Raw genomic sequence first — 24,418 nt, 5'->3', positions numbered from 1 at the left:
TTTTCATGGGGCTCAGACTAGACGATGAGATCTTACTGAGCTAAGCCTCTGCTGTCCTAGTGGTAACAATTATTAGGAGAACCCTGGAGCAGTCCAAAAGCAAAAGCAGGTCTGAGTCTATTCAGTCGACAATTGAAAAAAGGAGTAAAAACTGGTTATTGTGTGACTTTTTTTCCCTCTGCATGTGAATAAAACTTGGCAGCTTTGTTAAGACAGTTGCTTTACTCTCATAACAAAATTTACTACTTGATTTATTTTTGAAAATGCTAAACAGATGGTTTCACATTATTATTACAGTAAACCTTTTAACTCTGTATATTTTAAATCTTTCAGAATCCGAATCTTGAACTGCCTATGTTACTGTCCTACAAGCATATTGACAGTGGTTACAGCTAAAAGAGAAAGCATGAAGAAACAACTACAAAAAGTTTTCATCTCAGGATACTCGATATGCAACAAACTAAACCACTATCTTAAGTCTAAGGTTCAGAATAAATGTCCATTAAAATACCAAATGACTCTCTTTAAGTATTTACAGTTATTGTAAGCAGCCGTTATGGCCAAAGCTCTAAGTTATGAATTATATGAAAGTTGAAAGCAAGATTATTTAGAATTTCTGGCTTTAGATAGAATAAAATAACTACCAAATGAGTGCTCTTTTAACCCATGAACTCTGTGAATGGATTTAAGTACAATAGTATAAAGTAGAAGTCATGCAATGGGAATGAATAGATTTTGCTAATATTACTTTTTTTGCCTGGCAGAAGAAATAGGCTGTCTGGATCACATTTCTTGTTCCTGCTGAATGATAATCTTAAATTATTTTTTTCAATATATGAAAGGAATACTTGAAAATATAAGAGGACTAAATCAATACATCAGATAATCCTTTCTGTTCACCCCCATGCTAATTTTGTCCTGATAGAATATCCTTGCCAAAAAATATCTTGAATACTTACTATTTTTTCTTCTGAATTACACCTAATGGGTGTAAGATTTGAAAATAAAGCATTTCCAATCACTTAGTAGCCCCTCAAAACAGTTAAGATTTAATAGATTTTTCCAGTATTAGTTTTACTCAGATCTGAGGCAAGCTGGGGGAAAATGTAGTTACATAAAAATAAAGGCCATTCTGAACATCGTGGAGAGGTAGGAAGAATAGCTGATTTCAAACGAATGGTTTTTATTTGAAAGAGGTTGCGTCTGTGCATATATGTAGCACTTTATTTTTTTTAACTTGCCAATTGGGGGAGGAGGAGGGGTTCATCCCAAGAGAGTGGTTCCACCTGCAGAGCACAACTCTGAACACGAATGTTGTTTCTCTTAGCAGACTGGACGAGGGCAATGGTCGGACTCTAAACCATGAGATTCACCCAGGTGTCAAGTCCTCGATTTACTGGACTTGAGGGAGGGTTTAGCTTCCTAAGGAGTTTGCTCAAAACATAAAAGTAAATGTGATCTGTCTTTACTAAATGTTAAAGTTAAACACACTTTTTTTTTTTATATAAATGACATCATTTGATGACCAGATTGAAATGACCTTTTAAAAAGTGTTTTCATACCAGTTTCCACTTTTATTTTTCTTTCGGGCATGCCTGTACTATTATTAGTGTTTATATTGTACCTTAATTTGGAAAAGTATTAGATTTAGTCTATACCAGTGTATTTATATGGTCCATATGGCACATTTGATTCTTCCATGTGTATTTTGTGTTAATGTTTAGCTGTAATTTTTCTTACATTCTAGAAAGGACATATTTAGTTATCAGAAACCATTCCATCATTATTGACCCTTTTTCATCATTTCATCCGTCAGTATTATTGTTGAGTATTTTGTTAAGTGTCCTCATGCCTTCCTAAGTGTGCCGTGTTCTGGTAACCTGTATTTGAGGTTTGAAGTAGTCTGCTGAAAACCAAGTCAATATATTCTTATTCCAAAGAGCTGAAGAAATCAGACCCAGGAAAGCTTTCAGTGTTTTGTTGTTGTTCTTGTTTTTAGTAGTTGTTGTCTCTCGTATTGTTCTTGTTTTACATAAGAATTATAGGGACTGTGAATACAGAGAGCCCACCTTAACTAGAGGAGCTTGTTTGATGCAGACCATTGGAGATTGCACATAATCAGAATATCTGGGGTAGTGGATATATAACTGGTGGCATATAAAATTCCCTTTAGCCTGGAAGAAAGACAAGGAGGATTTAGAGTCGCGTCTTAGCTGCATATTACACGGCAGCTCAAATTCACGATGGCCGTGATGTATGATATCATGGCCTGGATCCTTGAGAAGGACATGACTTTATTGTTTGAAAGGTATTTTTTAATGAGCTAAAAATAATAGTTAGCATGGGGTTAGCAGATGGAACGACTTGAAGTAAGCCATCCAGTATTCCTAGCACTACAATCTAACCACTTTATTTTGTGTCAGAGAAAGGGGTAAAATGTAATAATCATATACCCACCATCTGAATAATGTTGAACTACAAAATGTGCTTGTAATTTTCACAACTACTGTCCGATGTTTGAGGATGTTAACTGAAAACATAAATTCCATATCTACCACATTTACACCAGCAACAGTATAAAATGTAAGCCTAAATTTGCAAAATTCATAATAATTTAGTGATGAAATTTTTTAATAACATGCAGTATATATAAATGCAGATTTTATGCAAGTGTTGACAAAGTCATTTTTCAGCTTGCAAAATGGGACTACAATATTACATTTTTCACTTCAGCAATTTTTTACATCTATGTTGTTGCTTTCTATAATGAATGTGAATGCTGTCTTTTATGAATGCCTTTTTCATTACAGAAATTTTTGTTTGATGTAATCAATAAACTTTGGTATGATACGATATTTTAGCTTCTTTGTTGGAAAGGTCTGTTTGACATAAAAGAAATATGGAAGCAATTTGGTAATGGAAAATAAGTTTCTAGTTTTCTCTACCTGTAATACAAAAGATTCGCCATTTCTACATATTTCAGCTGGTGTCTAAGGGCAACGCCCAATTTGGGGAGATTACGATATTTGTGGGAGTTTTGAATAAGGCTGTATCTTGTTGATGCATAGATAAAACTCCAGGGAGATCAACAAACACGTATTGAAAGTCTGCTGTGTACTTGGCAGTGTGCTTGTTGCTGCCCACTCGTGGGAAGCTAGTACAAGGTATGGCCCATGTCTGCATCCCATTGAAATCATTTGATTCTTAAGTAGGGAGGGATTTCACGGTAGCTTGAAGCTTGGTCCAAAGGTGTGTGTGTACACTTTGCTCCCTCCCCCTCCCCCTCCCAGTCCTCTCTGCCTGCCTTCTGTGGTTGCTCAGCCTGCATGACATCTAAGGCCTTGTGAAAGTCCCTTTGCTTGAAAAACCCTGCCCTCCTTGACTCCTAAGAAACTGTAAAGTCTGCACTGTGGCTGATTGCACTACATTTTACACTTCTGTAAGTTTCTCGTCTTTTAATCCTGTTAGTCTTAGACCTACATTTAGAGCATTTCCTCCTTCTCTGTTGTTAAGTGGGAAATGTGCTGTATTTGGAGGTGAGACCGGAGTTAAAGTTTCTAACTTTGCCACTTAGAGTCATTTCCCTCTCAATCCTCTTTCTTCTCAAATGTAAAATGGTTTCTTGGGGATGAGGGGTGATCAAATGAGGTGAAAGAAAGTACTGTGAGGATCTGAGTGGTTTGGTCCCTTCAACAAGAAGCCCAGGCAGGGTTTAGGGCTGGTCTTATCGCTATGGTTATTCAGCGAGTGTGCCCATGGCTGAAGCGTTGGAGGCATACTAATGAAGCTTGAAAGCCTGAGTTCAGGGACTAGTTGTCAGGAAAATGGGCTTAATTTCACAACAATTTTAATTTGACACATTTTTCCCAACAACCAATGGGTAAGAAATATGGCCTTAGCTTCTAGGGTGTGGACCAAGGCCTCTGGCTAAAAGAAGAGTGCACTTCTTGGTGGACCAGAATTCTGCCGGTGGCCGGTCTTTGGCCCAGGCCGTTTGGGTGGCGAAGGGCAAAGGATCTTCACAGCTAAAATGTCTGCTTCTGGAGTTCCCGTCGTGGCGCAGTGGTTAACGAATCCGACTAGGAACCATGAGGTTGCGGGTTCGGTCCCTGCCCTTGCTCAGTGGGTTGACGATCCGGCGTTGCCGTGAGCTGTTGCCGTGAGCTGTGGTGTAGGTTGCAGACGCGGCTCGGATCCCGCGTTGCTGTGGCTCTGGCGTAGGCCGGTGGCTATAGCTCCGATTCGACCCCTAGCCTGGGAACCTCCATATGCCGCAGAAGCAGCCAAAAGAAATAGCGAAAAGACAAAAAAATAACATAAAATAAAATAAAATGTCTGCTTCTTTGATCTCTTCAGTGATGTATAAGGATACTTCCTACCAGTGAGCCCCTAAAATCCCATCTCCTCATATAAACTAACACTTAGCATTTACTATATGCCAGGCACTATTCAAGTAACTACATATATTCACTCCTTCAATAACCCCACAACCCTATGAAATCGGTATTAACATTTCCCTATTTGAGTTCCCATCATGACTCTGCAGAAACGAATCTGACTAGGATCCATGAGGACACAGGTTCAATCCCTGGCCCCGCTCAGTCGGTTAAGGATTTGCTGTTGCCGTGAGCTGTGGTGTAGGTTGTAGACGCGGCTCGGATCTGGCGTTGCTGTGGCTGTGGTGTAGGCTGGTGGCTTCAGCTCCGGTTCAACCCCTAGCCTGGGAAGCTCCGTATGCCATGAGTGCAGCCCTAAAAAGACCCCCCCCCAAAAATTGGTCCATTTGACAGATAAGGAAACTGAGTCACAAACCAAGGTCACACTCTGGTGGTGCCAAATTTTGAACCCAGGTATTCTGAGTAGAGTCTCTGCACTTAACAAGAACACTGTTTCCATCGTCATTCCACGCTTGATGACCTGAATAAACCACATGAATGCAAAATAGCAATATCAACTATGAGAAAGCATCAGACCCAAACTGAGAAATATCTTACACTTTAACTGCCTTGTAATCTTCAAAATTATTAACATGATTAAAGACAAGACCCAGGAGGCAAACCCGCTGTGGCGCAGTGGGATAAGAATCCAACAGCAGCGACTCTGGTTGCTGTGGAGGCGTGGTTTCCACCCCCGCCCCAGCACAGAGCATTAAAGGATCTGACATTGCTGCAGCTGTGTCAGATTCAATCCCTGGCCCCGGAATTTCCATATGCCGCCAGCGCAGCCATAAATTAAAAAAAAAAAAAAAAATAGGCCCAGGAATGTCCGGATGGCCAGAACAAGTGCAATTGGAGCAGCTGGATCCTGGACCAGCAACTGGACAGTAGTCAGGTAATTAGTGAAGTTTGACTATCATATAAAGGTTATATCCATGTTAATTTCCTGATACTTGAAGTTGCGTGGTGATTATATAATGATACTTAGATTTAGGGAGATCTGAGTGAAGAGTATATGGCAATTCTTTGTACTATTTTTGCAACTTAGGTCTGAAATTATTTCAAAGTTATAATTTGGAAAATAAAGCTAAAACAATGAAGCATACAGATATTAATGGGAGAGCATTAAACTGAGCTGACTCTAGAAGACAAGTATAATTTATTCGCTAGAAGACAAGTATTTATTGGCTAATATCTGCATAGCAGTTTACATACCTCATTTAATTTTCACAACAGCTCTATGTAGAGATCATTAAACTCTAGATTCTTACGGATAAACTGAGGCTCATAGAGGTTAATTATCTTGTCCCTGGTCCTTCAGGACTGAACTTGGGGTCTGACTCACATATTTCTCACTACACTACGCTGTGGTTTGTCCAGGACTCCTAAAGCATGTCCTGCTAAAGTCTATAGTAGGTAGAAAGGAAATCTTCCTGCGGTCGTTTTCTGGTGGGCCCATCTGGATGTGTCAGTCTATCCCAAGTCAAACCAGGAACACGAGTCACACCAGTGCCCTTATGGTCGAGGTGGGTGGCCTCAGAATGCCCGAAGCCCAGATTTTCTCTTTCGTCTCATTTGATGGTTTTGAACTGGGTTTCCCTCGAGTACTATTTTCAGGCAGTTCCTGAGGCAAGCTTTACCCTCCTAACCCAGCTTCCTCCCATCTGGATGAGAGTACAAGCAAGCACCTTCAATTTAACAGTGAGGCATCAGGCTAGCCACCTACACCTGCTATCTAAAGTCGGCCCATCACTTAAGGACCGGACCTGGGGCTGTTGCAGGTGCTTTCCATCTCAGATGACTCTCCTCCACTCAAAGGCTGGCTGAGGTGATTGTTTATTAGTTCCCAAACTGGGTTGTATGAAGCTTTCGAGTCCTGGGAAGTATTATTAGATGGGCCTTGGGAAAGGGTGTTCCCTGGTTAAATAACTTCGGGAAGTTCTGTGTATGATTGTCCTAAGTTACACTGCATACTAGAACATTAAACTATGAGAGGTCTGACATTAAACCCATTTGACTTCTTTTAACCCACTATGTTCCAAAGGAGGACTTTGCATAAGCCATGTAACAACCAATCATGGGACACCAGTTTTCCAAGGAGCACTCTTTTCACTCTTTTGCTGGTGTTAATTTTCATAATCTGAGAAAGTTGTAAAATGAAGATAGTTTTCAAGCCAAACGTCTCAGTCAAGCTGGGGGGTCGGGGGGGGGGGGGGAGGCCATTCCATGTATTTAAAATGGAGTTTTCAAGTTCCCTGGTGGCCTAGTGCATTAAGGATCTGGTGTTATCATTGCTGTAGTGCAGGTCTGATCCCTGACCTAGGAAATTGTGCATGTTATGGGCCAAAAAAAATTAAATAAAAGTCAGGGAACTTAGAATTGATTACACACGTGATGGCAGAGGGACAAGGCCAGCTGAGGCGTTTTGTAAAGCAGCCCAGAGATTAGAATGAGTAGGAGGCCAGCACACTCAGGCTGAGGAGGACAAAGAGAAGGGGAAGATCTTGGATCCTGTGGCCTGGTCACTTGGCAGAAACAGGAATCATGGTGGACCTACCTGGAGCAGCTGGAACCACAGCAATCTCGGTCACTTTTAGAGATGCACCTTGAGGTGCAGACCCCCTGGCTTCTCCAGCCTGTGCCTTCCATTGGCTGGACCCAGCTGGAAGCCCGCTAACTTCAGAGCCTGAGAAACCTCTTGAAGGGGTCACTCCCCATCGTCACAGAATAGAGCAGAGCAGGGAAGTGCGAGGAATGCCTCTAATCTGAAGTCCCTTCTGTAATGTATTTAGTGTGATACAGATGACAGTTTTTATGGATGCATAGGTTTATGGAAGTAGAAGCCTCTTGTATGTTACAGCCTTCTCAATTAGTAATAATAAGGACACTTGAGCATAAAAAATTCTAGAGCTAGTGTTCTTTGGCGGCTCATCCAGTTAAGGATCCGGCATTGTCACTGCAGCAGCTCAGGTGGCTGCTGCTGGTGAGGGTTCAATCCCTGGTCTGGGAGTTTCCACATGCCACAGGCATGGCCAAAACAATTTTAAATATACACACACACACACACACACACACTAGACCTAAATGAGTAAGCATATCTAGATAAATTCACCTACACCGTAATCAGAATTCAAGAACAGGAGTTCCCATCATGTCTCAGTGATTAACGAACCCAACTAGTATCCATGAGGACACGAGTTCAATCCCTGGCCCCGCTTAGGATCCAGCGTTGCTGTGAGCTGTGGTATAGGTCACAGACGAGGGTCAGATTTGGCATTGCTGTGGCTGTGGTGTAGGCCAGTGGCTAGAGCTCCGATTTGACCCCTAGACTAGGAACCTCCATATGCCGCAGGTGCAGCCCTTTTAAAAAAAAAAATTCAAGAGCAAGTCACAAGGGTCTGGATATAAAACTGCAATATTAATTGCAAAGGGAATAACTGTCCCTCTCGCCATGATCCTGCCTCCACCTGTAGCTAGCTGGTGAGCCTGGAGAAACGGGTATTCTATGTGTGTGTTTGAGCACGTGTGTGTGTGTGTGTGTGTGCGTGCGCGCGCATGTGTGCGTGAGTGCATGCCCGCGCACGTGCTTCAGCCTGTTCTGGCTTTTTCTCTTCCAGAGCTGCCAGCTTACAGTCTGCTGGTGTTCTTTTCTCCATTCCTGGATCTTCCATGCAGTGAGCTCACTGGGGACAGGGAAACATATTGGAAGGGTGGAGGTGGCTTCAATGTTCCAGCCACTGAGGTCTTTGAATACTTGAATAAATTCAATTCAGGGATGTCATTTTGGCCACAGGCTAGGCCAGGTTTTAAAATGCAACTTTGCAAATAAGAGATGGCTATTTTGTCCATAAGCACGTCTGTATTCTTAATGCCTAGAACAATTCTGGAGCCATAGATGCTTTTTAACAAATAGGTATTACCTATATGAGTGTATTTTATCTCTGCCTGATTGAAGCCTGAGCCTATTTCTGAACTGGCTTGAACTCAGAAGAGAGATGACAATACATGGAAGGAGGATCCTTTGCATTTTCCCCTTTATCTTCTCCATATTCAAACAGCCAGCCACAGCTCATTACCTTAAGAAGTACACAGTAACAGGAAAACATAAAATTGCCTGCATGGCGTTCGGCTTTTGTGTCCCAAAGGGAGATCATTAAGAAGAACGTGGAAGGTTTGCAGAGGACCCCTCGAGTGCCTTTGATTCCCTGACTACAGCAGCCTTTCCCCAGGTTGCGGGGAGGAGAAATGCAGGAGTCGTTGAGCGCAAAGGGCAGGCAGGACCTATGCCCTCCTGCTGAGCAGCGTCTTCAGGAAAACTGCAGGAACACAGAGGGCAAGAGCTGGGTGCCTCTGGGCGGACAGGATCCTCTCCAGGCAGCCTTGGCAGCGACTTCCAAGCCTCCACATGGCAAGAGCCTGGAGAGCTTCCGGCAGTAGGAGACGCCACGTAGATGGGGTTGGTGGACCTCTCGGGTACAAGCTCGGATGACCACTGAGGACCTGATAGGTGCCCTTGTCCGTCTCCGACGCCTTGATGCTGCATTAGCTCCAAGCACCAGAGAACAGCCCTGAGGAGAGGGACCTACCGAAGGACAATTTCCATTCTTTAATTCGCTCACTCGCTCATTTGTCCAGGCAGCCTGGCAGGATGAGGGGCTAAAGAGGGTTAGAAATGGAACTTTTGGCCATGCCCATGGCATGTGGCCGTTCCCAGGGCAAGGATCCAACCCCAAGCCTCAGTAGTGACAACACCAAGTCCTTAACAGCTAGGCCACCAGGAAACTCCTGAATTTATTTCTAAAATATGTGTCTGCCCCTGCATTTGCTGCATTTCCTTAACAGCTGCCTTTCACATTATTTCATTTTTTTTGATTTTTTTAAAATTTTATTGTAATTAAAATATAGCTGACTTAACAGTGTTGTGTCAGTTTCTGCTATACAGCACAGGGACCCAGTCATACATAGATATACCTTCTTTTTTTCATGCTATCTCCCATCATGTTCTATCACAAGGGATTGGATAGAGTTCCCTGTGCTGCACAGTAGGACCTCATTGCTTGTCCATTCCAAATGCAGAGGTTTGCATCTACCAACCCCAAACTCCCCGTCCATCCCACCTCACATTATTTTAAAGCATTATTTCTTTCATCCTGCACTGTCAATGTTTACATAATTGGATTTTCTCGATCACGTAGATGTACTCCTTCAAGCATCAAAACTTTTTCTTTAGTGGAAATCTTTTTATAATGCGCTACACTCTTCTGTGCCTCCATAGGCAGAAGGCGCAGGATGGCACCTCACCGTCCCTTCCCTTGACGACAGTGAGCCGTCACTATGAGTATCCCCCATGGTACTGGGCAAGAGGAACAGTGGGGCCCACATTGGTGCGCCTGCACGTTGCATGGCTTTGAGAGGATATGGGAAACATTCTAAAGCAACTATATTTTAATTTAAAAATTTTTTAAATAAATTATCTCTTGGCATTCCCGTCATGGCTCAGTGGTTAATGAACCCAACTCGCATCCATGCGGATGTGGGTTCAATCCCTGGCCTAGCTCAGTGCACCGGTTAAGGATCTGGCGTTGCTGTGGCTGTGGTGTAGGCCGGCAGCTGCAGCTCCGATTGGACCCCTAGCCTGGGAACCTCTACGTGCTGTGGGTGTGGCCCTAAAAAGACAACCAAAAAAAGAAAGAAAGAAATTACCTCTTTAAAAAAAAGAAAGAGGATATCAGTTTTCTTGCTAGAGTCCTGACACTCCCTTGTTCTGTCAGCTGTTATCTTTGCTCCGTGTCTGTAGGTCCATATCTACTCTCTTCCTCTTAACTCCCCCCATCGATTTCTTTTTAAATTATAACATGTGCCTAACTAAAAATCAAGATGAATAAGTGCATCAGAACTGGGTGTGCCTGGAGCTCAAGCTACACTAAGCTCTCAGGACGGGGCCCACTCCTTCCCGCCCCAGCGCCTCAGGAACCACATAAAAACCCCTGCAGCTGGCTGAGGACTCCTGGTTCTAGACGTTTCTCCAGGCCTCTCCTGCCGGTTTCCTCTGTTGAGCCGCTCTTGTATGGAATTCTAAGGAACTAGGATTTGCCTTCCTCTTTTTGTGGAATTGCCACAGGTCCCTGCTACTCTTTTTTCGCTTTCCGCTCCGTGAGCCACAGCCCGGCAACCCAGGCTGTCCCAGGCTGTCCCAGGCTGTCCCAGGCTCCCGCAGTGCTGCTGAGCAGCCTCTAGCTTGCCCTCCTCTTCAGAGAGGAAGACAGACACTGCGCAGGAAATGAGGTGCGAGGGACCCTGAGGATTTTTCTGAATAATGTTGACAGACTTTTTAATGAGTAGACTTTAGCATAAGCCTTTGGATGGCTCAGAAACGTTCTGATCTTCAGTGTGTTTGAGATGGCTCCTATTACCTGGTAAATGATTTCCGAGGAGTAATTTGACCCTGAATTTTAGGATTCGCTAAATTCAGGTGTGGCAAAGGGTCACTGCGGTATAGAAGGTTCAGTGTGATACAGTGAAAGAGCATAGAAGCAGGGGGATCTGAGTTCAAGTCTTTGCTCAGCCACATACAGGTCATAGGACCTTGTGCAAGTTGCAATCTCCCAGTGAGCTAATCTGTAAAATGGAGTCACATACCCACCCTGCAGTGTGAAGAGGGTTGCATGAGCTCATGCATGTTAGAACTCCTAGCACAGACACCAGTCTTAGCACGTACTAGATACTAAGAAATTATAAATCATCTTAACATTTTTATTAAACCATAGAATGGGAAGTACCTAAAAGCAGAGAAACTTAGGGAAAGGATCTAATGCAACCCCTTCTTTTTTTTTTCTTCTGGGCCAAGCCCGAAGCATATGGAAGTTCCCAGGGCAGGGTTCACACCCCTGCCACAGCAGTGATCCAAGCTGCTGCAGTGACAATGCCGAATCCTTAACCCACTGTCCCACCAGGGAAAGCCAACCTCTTATTTTCACACAGAAGAAAACTGAGGTTCAAAGAAGAAATGATATGTCCAGAGTCACATAACCAATCAACTGCAGAGGCCGAACCAGACGCCATATCTCTGGAATTAGGAAGCCAATACATTTCCTTTTTTAAAATACTTCCAATGTTTTGAGTTTCTATATTCGACAGGTATTGGATAACTTTTCTGCCATTTTTCCATTCCACCTGCTGGACTCCATTTTGCCTTCTGAAGTGAGTGACACAAAGCAAGATAACTCCCTCTTTGACAAGACAGGACTTTCATGTGTTCCAGGATTGCTCTAAGGTTCATCCACCCCCTTTCCAGGCTAGCCATCTTCAATGCTGTCAACTCATTCTTGGTATGATGAGCTTTCCAGAACCATCACCATCCTGGCCCCTGAATTACTTTCCTAGGGCTAGCAGAACAAATTACTTCAAACTCCATGGCTCGAGACAGCAGAAATGTATTCACTCTGAAAGCTCTGTAAGAATTCTTCCCTAGACATACAGATGGCCAACAGGCACATGAAACATGAAAAGGCGTTCAACATCACTAATTATCAAGAAAATTTAAATCAAAACCACAATGAGCTATCATTTCGTGCTTGTTAAAATGACTATTACCAAAACAGCAAGAAATAAGCGTTGGCGAGGATGTGGAGAAGAGGGAACCCTGGTACACTTTTGGAGGGCATGTAAACTGATACAGCCACTGTGGAAGGCAATATGGAGAATCCTCAAAAAACCCAAACGAATAGAACTATCATAGGAGCCAGCAATCCCACTCCTGGGCATATATCCAGGAAAGACCAAAACTCTAATTCAAAAAGGTATGTGCACCCCATGTTCATTGCAGCACTATTCACAATAGCCAAGATGTGTAAGCAACCTAAGTGTCCATCGGAAGAATGAATAAAGAAGGGGTGGTACATATATACAATGGAATACTACTCGGCCATAAAAAAGAATGAAATGTTGCCATTTGTAATAACATAGATGAACCTGTAGGTTTTTATGCTTAGTGAAATAAGTTGGAGAAAGACAAGTACTGTATGATTTCACTCATAATGTGGAATATAAAAAACAAACAACAAAAAACAAAACAAATGAATAAAACAAACTAAACAAAAACAACACATAGATACACAGAGCAGAGTCATGGTTACCAGACGGGAAAAGGTTGCAGGTAGAGTGAAATGGGTAAACAACTACATGGTGACAGATGAAAACTAACTTTTTGGTGGTGAGCACTGTAGTGTATATAGAAGTAGAAATATAATGTACACATGAAACATATAACCAATGTTACCGCAGTAAAAATAAAATAAACAGAAAAAGTGAGCATGACAACCTAAGCAAACCTGAACAAAAGAAGGAAACAAGAATAAAGAAAGAAGGAAAAAAGAAGAGAGGAAGGGAGAAAGGCAATTCTTTCTGGCCTCTTCCAGCTTCAGCTTCCAGTGGTTCGAGGAGTTGTTCCTTGGCTCGTAGCCACATCTTTCCCATCTCGGCTCCATCCTCACACGGCCTCCTCGGCCCCTGTGTCTCTCCTTTGTGTCTCGCCTGTAAGAGAGCTTTGTCATTGGATTTAGAGCCCACATGGATAATCCAGAATGGTCTTTTTCCTTTTTTTTGGCCACACCTGTGGCATAAGGAAGTTCCTAAGCCAGGGATCGAAACCAAGTCACAGCTGTGACCTGCGCCACAGCTGTGGCAACTCCAGACCCTTAACCCACTGCACCACAGTGGGAACTCCCCAGAATGATTTTATCTTGAGATCCTTAATTTAATTACATCTGTAAAGACCCTTTTACCAAATACAGTCACATTCACAGGCTCCAGGGATTGGGATATGTATTTGGGGGGCCACCATTCAACTCATGACAGCCCCTCATCTTATAATTATACAAATTTTTTGGCAGCATGAGTGAAGGACTTTTCCATTCACCCATGTTTTATTTTTTATTTTACTTTTGGTGGTGTTGTCTTTTTGTCTTTTACGGGCCGCTCCCATGGCCTATGGAGGTTCCCAGGCTAGGGGTCTAATTGGAGCTGTTGCTGCCAGCCTACGCCAGAACCACAGCAACGCCAGAACCGAGCCACGTCTGTGGCCCACACCACAGCTCACAGCAACACCAGATCCTTAACCCACTGAGGGAGGCCGGGGATCGAACCCGCAGCCTCATGGTTCCTAGTTGGATTCGTTTCCGCTGCACCATGACGGGAACTCCATACCCATGTTTTATTTATTGTTCTTCTTCCTTCTTAGGCCACACCAGCTCATTTAAAAATTGCATTGCAGGAGTTCCCTGGTTCAGCAGGTTAAGGATCTAGCAGTGTCACTGCAGTGGCTTGGGTTGCTGCTGTGGAGCAAGTTTGATCCCTGGCCCAGGAACTTCCACATGCCATTAGGCATGGCCAAGAAAAAATATTTTAATAAATACATAAGGAGTTCCCGCTATGGTGCAGCAGGATCCTCAGTGGGATGCAGGTTTGATCCCCGCCCAGCAGAGTGGATTAAGGATCTGGCATTGCTGCAGCTGTGGGGCAGGTCACACCTGCAGCTGGGATCTGATCCCTGGCCCAGGAACCCCATATGCTGCGACCTAAATAAATAAATAAATAAAATTTAAAAATATAAAAGGCTTTGCAATCCATTACACAAACTCTACATGTTGAGTCCAGAGCAAATTTAAATACGTAACTCATTACAGTAGCAGGTCAACAGTCATGAAGGAGGAAGTTCTAGAAGGAGCAACTGCTTTATGAATACATGGTACATGGGAGCTGAATGTCATGTATAAGGTGGCAGACAGTAGTGATCTACACTACTGAAAAATCGTGAACGCAACAGTGTAATTTCCTTGTAAGATAAAAATGTCATGTTGTCAGTATGGATCAGCTGGATGCGTCTTTGTGGGAGAAATTCCACTTAGACTTCACCAATAATTCAACTCATGTGAGCCAGCACAGGACAGATGGTTGTGCTATTTAAAACAAATTATAACCTTTAAGGATGAACATGTACTATTGAAATCTAAATATAAATTTGCTTTGAATTTTAATTGAACAGTACTATTGTTATACAGGTAAAATTGCTGTGAAGACTTCAGAAAGTGTTCTTTTTAATAAAGTAAAAAAAATACATCTTAAATGACAAAAATATTAGTCAGTTGAAGATGTAATTTGTCAATATTTCTGGAAGCTTTTGAGAAACCTTTTCCTGACATTTAAATTATCTGTTCTATTGAATAATTTTGGAACTAGAGAGAGATGACAGATTTTTATCTTGTTTTCTTTTCATGACTTAAAGTTGGCCTGTGTATAAGATTTAAATAGCAATTTTAACTTTCTTCTCAGTCAGTGTAACATTGACCCTCCTTTTGATTATGAGAAATCTTCTGACCGTTTGATAGAAAACACTGTCTAATCCAATGTTTAGATTTCAGTGGGGGGTTTTATTTGATTATCCTTGTGGTATTTAAAATGCAATTTTTGTCTATTTGGAATTTTTAATGATAGAGGTATGAAAGAACACACTGTGCAAATGTAAAATCTGTGAACCCTATTTCATCACTAGTTTAATACTGAAAGCCGAGACATGTGTTTTTCCACGCTTGTTAAAAAAACGATTGCCAATGGAAAATGAGTACCCTGTAATGCTTAGTTTTATATATATATATATATATATATATTCAAAATTATAAACAGTATGATCTCAAAATGACTCGGGAGAAATGCCACAATATTAACCATGGTGGCCACAGGATAAAGCACTTAAAGCTGGATTTTGCTTTTCTATTTTTTTTAATAGTGTGCACATTTTCCACAATGGCTATGTATTACTCTCACAATCAAAATAAATACATAAATAAATAAATGCAGGCATTCCTGTAGAGGCTCAGCAGTAATGAACCTGACTAGTATCCAAGAGGACACAGGTTCAATCCCTGGCCTCGCTCAGTGGGTTAAGGATCCGGCGTTGCCCTGAGCTGCAGTGTTAGGTGCAGCTGCAGCTCGGATCTGGCGTTGCTGTGGCTGTGGCGTAGGCCGGCGGCTGTAGCTCTGATTCGACCCCTAGCCTGGGAACTTCCATATGCCTCAGATGCGGCCCTAAAAAGACGAAAACCAAAAACAAACAAACAACAACAACAATTATTCTCCAAGAATACAAGTGTAGTAAGGCTGACCAGTTCAGTACTCCCATTTCCTAGATAAGAGCTTGAATCTGAAGGCCTGTTTTTAACTTTGTCAGTGAACCCTTTATATCTGAGTCCTGAAATATACAGTGTTGATCCATAAAAGCTGCTCATTTGTGCAAAACATGGTGCAACTGAAGTGCTATGCAGAACCCCAGGGCTGGGATATTTCTGTTCATTACACTTGCATTTTCAAACTCGGCAAGCTTGCGTGGTGGACTAACCGAGGATGGCTTGGCTGCAAATTACAGAGTGATGTGGGCGATGTGCTGACACTAGCTCCCAGGACGCTTGATGTCCTAGTTCCATCCTCTGTGCCCTGGGTTGAGAATATGATACTGCAATGCCAGTGAATGTTCACAGGGTTCGAAAAAAGAGGTGGCAAAAATTAAAATGCATGATCCTAGATTTCCTAAAAGAATATTCATAAGATGACAAGTTAATGAGTAGCTTTGTACTTTCAGTAAAAGAAACAGACCAAGAAGCCAAATAAAACCCATAAAACTACTTGTTCGAATGGTGAAAAAGATCTGCCATGACCATATTGTAAAAATAATTGCAGAAGGGTAATTTTAGAAAATTATCCCATTTCAAGCAAAAATCCATTTTGGTTGACCTATGGCTTTCATAATTTAATTAGAGTTTTAATTTTGTGTGTGTATAATGATACCTTCTCAAAATTAATACTACCTAATGACATAAGAAAGTAGGTCACTTGATGCCCCACTTCTATTGACCATTCTCTTCAGACTCTCTCTCTGCAAACATATACACATCACATGGATATACACCTACACATATGGAGACATATGTATAAATTTGTATAAATTGAACTATGATATATACACTGTATACCAAAAAAAGCTATGGAAATCTTTCCACATCAATTAACTCAGATATATAGCATCCTTTGGAATCACTAAGTGGTATTTTATTTATATTTTTCTTTTATTTTTTTTGGCCACACCTGTGGCATATGGAAGTTCCTGGGACAAGGATCAAATCTGAGTCACAGCTGTGACCTATGCTGCAGCTGCAGCAATGCCAGATCCTAAACCTGTGCACTACAGTGGGAACTCAACAATCTACAGATTTAATGCAATCCCTGTCAAATTACCTATGACATTTTCCTCGAAACTAGAACAAATAATCCTAAAGTTTATATGGAACCATAATAGACCCAGAACTGCTAAAGCAATGCCGAGGAAAAAGAACAAAGCTGAAGACATTACCCTTCCAGACTTGAGACAATACTATAAAGCTACAGTCATCCAAACAGAGTGGTACTGACACAAAAACAGATGGATCAAAGGAACAGAACAGAGAGCCCAGAAATAAACCCACACACCTATAGTTAATTAATGTTCAGCAAAGGAGGCAAGAATCTACACTGGAGAAAAGAGAGAACTTCAGCAAGTGGTGTTGGGAAAATTGGACAGCTGCATGTAAATCAATAAGTTAGAACACTCTCTCAAACCATACACAGAAATAAACTCAAAATGGCTTAAAGATTTCAATGTAAGGAGTTCCCGTCGTGGCGCAGTGGTTAACGAATCCGACTAGGAACCATGAGGTTGCGGGTTCGGTCCCTGCCCTTGCTCAGTGGGTTAACGATCCGGCGTTGCCGTGAGCTGTGGTGTAGGTTGCAGACGCGGCTCGGATCCAGTGTTGCTGTGGCTCTGGCGTAGGCCGGCGGCTACAGCTCGGATTCGACCCCTAGCCTGGGAACCTCCATACACCGCGGGAGCGGCCCAAGAAATAGCAACAACAACAACAAAAGACAAAAGACAAAAAAAAAAAAAAAAAAGATTTCAATGTAAGACATGACACCATAAAACTCCTAGAAAAGAACACAGGCAACACATTCTCCAACATAAATTGTACCACTGTTTTCTTAGGTCAGTCTCCCAAGGCAATAGAAACAAAAGCAAAAGTAGATAGGATCTAATCAAATGTATAAGGTTTTGCGCAGCAAAGGAAACCTACAGACTAGGAGAAGATATTTGCAAATGATGTGACTGACAAGGGATTAGTCTCTAAAATATGTGAACAGCTCATACAACTCAATAACCAAAAAATGCCCAAGCCAATCAAAAAATGCCCAGAGACCTAAATAGACATTTCTCCAAAAAAGACATACAGATGACCAATAGGTGCATGCAAAGGTACTCAACATTGCTAATTATTAGAGAAATGCAAATGAAAACTACAATGAGGTACCACCCCACACCGGTCAGAATGGCCATCCTTAACAAGGCTACAAACAATAAATGCTGGAGAGGGTGTGGGGAGCAGGGAAGCCTCCTGCACGGTTGGCGGTTGGCGGGAGGGTAAATTGGTGCGGCCGCTGTGGAGAACAGTAGGGAGGAGCTTCAAAAAACTAAAATTAGACTTCCCGTATGATCCAGCAGTTCTACTCCTGGGCATATATCCAGAGAAAACTCTTTTTTTTTTTTTTTTTTGGCCATGCCCATGGCATGTGGAAATTCCTTGGCCAGAGACCAAACCTGTGCCACAGCAGTGACCCAAGCCACTGCAATGACAATGCTAGATCCTTAACCCACTGCGCCACAAGAGAACTCCCAGAAAACTCTAATTTGAAGAGATGCATACATCCAAATATTCATGGCAGCACTGCTTAAAATAGCCAATTATGGAAGCAGCCTAAATGTCCTTCAACAGAAGAATGGATAAAGATGTGGAATATTACTCCGCTACAAAATAGAATGAAATAATGCCAACTGCAGCAACATGGATGGAACTAGGGATTCTCATACTAGGTCAAGTCAGACAGAGAAGGACACATACCATATGATATCACCTATATGTGGAATCTAAAATATGATACAGGAGTTCTCTTATGGCATGGTGGGTTAAAGATCCAGCATTGGCACTGTAGTGGCTTGGGTCACTGCTGTGGCACAGGGTCAGTCTCTGGCCCAGGAATTTTTACATGTTTCGAGCAAGGCCAAATAAATAAATAAATAAAATATGATACAAATGGACTTATTTACAGAACAGAAACAGACTCACAGACATAGAAAACAAACCTATAGTTACCACAGAGGAAAGGGTAGGTGAAGGATAAATCGAGAATTTAGGATTAGCAGATACACCCTAATGTATATAAAATAGATGAATGGCAAGACTGTACTGCATAGCACAGGGAACTATATTCCGTATCTTGTGATAACCTATAATGGAAAAGAACATGAAAAAGAATATATATAAGAATATATACACATATGTCTATATATGTATATATATCTAGCTGAATCACTTTGCTATACACCAGAAACTAATACATTGCGAATCAACTATACTTCAATTAAAAAAAAAAATCCAATCAACAACCCCACCCCCACATACACGCAGAAATATTTTGCTTTGAACCTGGCAGGCGACTTCTTTCTAGTGGAAGCTCCATTTCCCCAGCACTGTCCTTGTAGATAAAACAATGGCAGGTCTCCTTCCTTTTCTGCGATACAGTGTATGACGTATAAAATTGTGTATAAAATTGTTTCGAGTTCTACTTCAAGTCAAGGCCTCTCCGCATTTGCGGTTGCACACACTGACAGCAGGTTGGTTTCGAAACATTTTTCCAAATATTTGTGTCTATTTTGAAGTTACCAGCAAGACTGAGTTTGCTGTCCGAGCAGGCAGAGAGACAGGCTGTGATGTCCTGAGGTTCCTTTTGGCTGGGGAAACAGAATGAGCAGTGACAGTCTTAAGGCCACACATCTCTGGTAAGGATTTCCTTTGCCTTAGATAAGAAATGGATTTAGGCAGGAGTGGGTCCATCCAGAATATTCCTATTAAAATAGCATCCACCATAACCCGTTGCTTCCACTCCTTTCCCCAGAATCCCACCATTCTAGACCCAGTGATTTGCAGGACAGAGCACAGCCCTTGTTAGGGTGTATTCGTACATCCAGACGGAGAGAACCTGCTTCAGCTTGCTCTAGAGTCAGTTCTTGGTCTGCTCTTCTCGTGTCTCCAGAAATAATGAGGGAACTCAAGGAAAAAGGGCAGGCAGGCATTTCCCGATTCTGGATTCCGACTTCGGCAGTAGTGAAGCTGGGATTACTGGTGCACAAAATCTGGTGCGCTAGCTCTTTGCTGTTGGGCTTCATGGGGTAGCTGTAACCTGGTGGGAGGGTGCCCCGTGGAACCCAAGGATCTCAGACCCTGAGCCCTATAGTGATTGGGACATGAATAAGTGCCTCTTGCTGCTGCCTGAACTTCTTCAAGATGTGCTTATAAATTTGAACCCTAAAGTCTTCATTTTCCACGAAACGTTTGTATCCAGATCATTTTAAGTACATTTTCCAAGCACTAGAAATGCCTGGACACCACGTTGGTCCCTGGAAAGTGTCTGGGAAGTGTTAGCTTGGAGAGCAAAGGGAAATGGAAGGTCTTAAGAGTGATTTTCTAAAAGGATGCGATGACCTTTCTTAGATTTGCGGGGTGCAGTAGCTATTGAGACAGAACTTGGCATTTTATTCTTGCTCTCTAGTCTTGATTTGTGGAGGGAGAACGTTTTGGGAGAAGGAGTGGACACATTTGTGTACAGAGCCTGGGGGTCTTCTGAAAAGGAAGGGTTGGAGACTCGAATTCTTTTTCTAAGAGATGCAGGTTCTTAAGGCCCCTTTGAGTGGACCAAAAGGCCCCAGGCTTACAGTACACCTTGCCTTCTAGAATTTCCTTTGTGTTCCTGGATTGGATCACTAGCTGCTAGATTTCCTGTCTTTCTCTTTATTGATTTACTTCTTCATTTAGGGGAATATATTCTCTAGTGATCTCCTAAGAAGGGATTATGGGTGATAAGTTTTTAAAATACTATCGTTTGTGTTATGAAAAGTGTCTTTAGTCTACCGCCATATTTGTTTGAGATTTTGGCTCCATAAAGAATTCTTAAGTTGAAAACTCTTTTCCCTCATACTTTTGAATGTATGTTTCCGGTAGTTTCTAGAATTCAGTATTTGTATTGAGAAGTTCAATGCCATTTTGATTCTTATTCCCTTGTAAGGGATTTATTTTTTTAAGAACCTAAATATTTGCGGGGTGCAGTAGCTATTGAGACAAAACTTGGCATTTTGGCAAATATTTAGGGAAATATTTAGGTTCTTTTTTTATTTTATTTTATTTTTTTTGTCTTTTTGCTATTTCTTTGGGCCGCTCCCGAGGCATATGGAGGTTCCCAGGCTAGGGGTCGAATCGGAGCTGTAGCCACCGGCCTACACCAGAGCCACAGCAACGTGGGATCCGAGCCGCATCTGCAACCTACACCACAGCTCACGGCAACGCCGGATCGTTCACCCGCTGAGCAAGGGCAGGGATTGAACCCACAACCTCATGGTTCCTAGTCGGATTCGTTAACCACTGCGTCACGACGGGAACTCCGTTTTTTTTTATTTTTTTATTTTTTTTTGTTTTGTTTTTGTTTTTGTTTTTTTGTAGGTTCTTTTTCATGTTCCTGGTGTCCTTAAAAATTCATTAGGGTGTGTTCCAGTGTGCTTTTCCAAAAAATCATCTCGTTTTGCATTTGATGGGCCTTTTTTGTTTTTTTTTGGCCATGCCTGTGGCACGTGGAAGTTCCCGGGCAGGGATCGAACCTGCACCACAGCAGTGACTCGGGCCACTGCAGTGACAAGGCCAGGTCCTTAACCCACTGCGCTGCAAGGGAATTCCTGGAGGGCCCTTTTTTTTTTCATCTTTTTATTTATGTATTAATTTTTTTAATTATTATTTTTTAATAGTTACTTCCCCAATACAATTTTTTTTCTACCGTACAGCATGGTGACCCAGTTACCCATACACGCACATATTCTATTTTCTCACGTTATCATGCTCCATCATAAGGGCCCTTTTAATACAAATACTGGTGTTTTTCAGTTCTAGAAGAATGTTCTTCTGTTTCTTCTATGATTTCTTTCAAACGCCGCCCTCCCCAGTTTTCTCTCTTCTTGGGCTTCTCTATGTCTCTCTTCTCTCACTCAACCCCATAATGTACATTCCTAGAAACCCTAAAAAGTGAGGAGAATTGCCTGCCCCTATTTCTCCTCCTTACTCTCATCTGATGACTTCAGTTCATGACTTCAGAAAGAAAACAGAAGCAGGAGACTTATTAAGATGTGTTCCTGAGATTGACTCCCCTGGAAGAGCAGGGAAGAGAAGGACGATGGACTGAGCAGCAGTCAGTTGGTAAAGCATCTTGAAAGGAGCTTCGTTCAACCCTCTGGGAAGTTGTGAAGATGGAATAATTTCAGGCTGATCCACGTTTGGAGCAAGGGAGCTGAATCTTGATACCACGTGCTATCCAGTCATTGGATGGGGGGGTGCCCTTGGCCGGGGCTGTGACCTTGGCTTAAGTGGCTTTTTTTCAGCTGAGGCAATTCCTGTGGGGTGCTGACAGCAGAAGACATTTATTGGGCAGCACTTACTTTTTCTTTTTTTTTTTTTCTTTTTATGGCCGAGCCTGTGGCATATGGCAGTTCCCAGGCTAGGGGTCAAATCGGAGCTACATCTGCCAGCCTGCGCCACAGCCACAGCAATGCCAGATCCTAGCCACATCTGCCACCTACACTACAGCACATGGCAACACCGGATCCTTAACCCACTGAGTGAGGCCAAGAATTGAACCCACATCCTCATGGGCACTGGTTGGGTTCGTTACCGCTGAGCCACACGGGAACCCTGACAGCCTTTTCAACAGATGGGAAAATAAACCCTTCACTCCTGAAGGGTGATCTGAACACCACATCACAGCTTGTAATGCACGAGCCCCCCTGCACCTGTCTGGGGGCCCAGGAGCAGCTCAGACCGGCCTGTGACAGCTGACTCCGCGCCTCTCTTCCCAACCAAACATTCAGTGGCAAGTTGGTAGCTTGAAATTGGCCGGTGTATGGAACTGTTTAAATTTTGCCCTTTTCTGCTCTAAGATCTCTCTTTCTTTTGCTCTGAGTATTTCTTTGTCATGATATACGTTTATTCTTTAAAGATTATGGTAATGACTTGAATCTTCCAGTGTATGAACAATTAACATTGGTGTTCCCTGGTGGCTCAGCAGGTTAAGGATTCAACATTGTCACTGCTGTGGCTCGAGTCACTGCTCTGGCACAGGTTTGATCCCTGCCCCAGGAATTTCTGCATGCCACAGGAGTGGTCATATATATATATATATATATATATATATATATATAAAATCTAAAAAAATTAACATTGTTTTTAAGGCTCTCTGTTCCCTCAATTATGCCTATTATCGCCACAGATTTTTTTTTCACTTACCCATCCATTCATGTATCAGCTCTTCAAATAAAGGCCCGCACACTATTTTGGATGATCGTGATATAACACACAAGACACAAAGGTCCCTCTCCTGGCGCTTCCGTGAGAGTGGATGCCGGGGGGACGACGCACTAATGCATGTGAAAATGTAACATATAATTTAAGGAAATCATCTTAGCTCTGAATGAAAACCTCTTCATGTAATAAATGGAGCAGGTGGGAGTGGGGGAATGTGTCATTTTAAATAGTGGCCTGGGAAGATATCTCTGCCGAGAAAACATCTGAGCAGAGACCTGACTACAGCACGTGTTCCAGGAACAGCAAGAAGGCTAAGTGGCCGGAGCGAAGTGCACCAGGAGGCCAAGGCGAGGTCACACCATTTTTGCAGTTTTTCTTGGTCTGTCTTGGCCTTTGGGAACTTGTATCAATCAAGGTTCGGCCAGAGAAGTGCAACCACTAGGGGTGTGTGTGTGTGTGTGTGTGTGTGCGCACATACCTATGTATCTCTCTTTCTATAGATGAAGAGAGACAGATTTGTTCCGAGGAGCTCACTGGCACAGTGGTGGGGGCGCGCTCTTGGGCAGACTTGAAATCAGAGGGGCAGGCCGGCAGGCTGGAACCTCACGCTACTGATTTGAGACAGATTTTTCTTCGACTCCTCCGGGAAACCTCATTTTGCTGTTAAAGCCTCTCAACGGATTGGCTAAGGCCGTCCTGGGTTTTCAAGGACAATTGGCTTTGCTTAAAGTCCACTGCTGGTAGATGTAAGCGCATCTCCCACGCACCCCGCAGCAACAGCCAGATTAGCATTTGATTGAATAACGACAGCCTCACTAAATTGGCATAAAAAGTGACCATCGGAGTAATTTACCTCAAACACTTAAACCTGAGGCCCAGAAAAGCTGGCTGGGGAGGCACCCGAGGGGCTGGCAACCTGGGGGCCTTTGCTGTAGGATGAGCAACAGGAGTAGGGTCACGCGATGGGAGACGCCTAAGTAGCAGAATGTGGATTTTGGGGGGAAGGTCCTTCAATTTCCCCAGAGAAATCTCTGTTCTTTTGCAAGCGTGAGAGGGCTGTGCGGGCATGGGGTCGAAGGGGTAAGAGTGCAGCCAGGGTGGAGGGTGGGGATGGGAATAATAGGGACTTTTCCCACGCGGTCTTTTGTGTGTGTGTGTGTCTTTTTAGGGCTGCACCTGTGGCATTTGGAGGTTCCCAGGCTAGGGGTCGAATCAGAGCTACAGCTGCCGGTCTACACCACAGCCACAACACAGGATCCGAGTCGCATCTGTGACCTACACCACAGCTCACAGCAATGCTGGATCCTTAACCTACTGAGCAAGGCCAGGGATTGAACCCGTGTCCTCATGATACTACTCATTTTTTTCCGCTGAGCCACGATGGGAAATACCCGCCCCCCCACACAGTCTTTTAATGAATATGAATCTCCCTGTTTTTTGGCTTAAATCTCACTCACGCCATTCACAGTACCTGAGAGTCTGACATCGCATGACTTTCCAATATTGTGT

The 24,418-nt window shown here is 42.9% G+C and overlaps 1 protein-coding gene across 6 annotated transcripts in view; it reads left to right on the top strand.

Moving 5' to 3' along the window:
* ATP11C (ATPase phospholipid transporting 11C) overlaps nucleotides 1–2,855 on the top strand; it is a 171,579-nt gene extending 168,724 nt beyond the window's left edge. For 2 of the 6 annotated variants that reach the window (XM_047763956.1, XM_047763951.1), the window contains one exon: nucleotides 334–2,855. Coding sequence is in view for 1 of the 6 variants with exons in the window: in XM_047763951.1 (XP_047619907.1) it covers nucleotides 334–396 (63 nt within the window). In the remaining 5 variants the exon portion in view is untranslated. The remainder of the gene's footprint in view (nucleotides 1–333) is intronic. The other 4 variants (XM_047763948.1, XM_047763954.1, XM_047763952.1 and 1 more) reach the window with 3 other exon arrangements.
* Nucleotides 2,856–24,418: the final 21,563 nt, after the last annotated feature.

The sequence above is a fragment of the Phacochoerus africanus genome, chromosome X (genome assembly GCF_016906955.1).
Source record: "Phacochoerus africanus isolate WHEZ1 chromosome X, ROS_Pafr_v1, whole genome shotgun sequence".
NCBI classification, from domain to species: Eukaryota; Metazoa; Chordata; class Mammalia; order Artiodactyla; family Suidae; genus Phacochoerus; species Phacochoerus africanus.
Note: the sequence above shows the minus strand (reverse complement) of the source record. Positions and strands in the feature narration are given on the sequence as shown.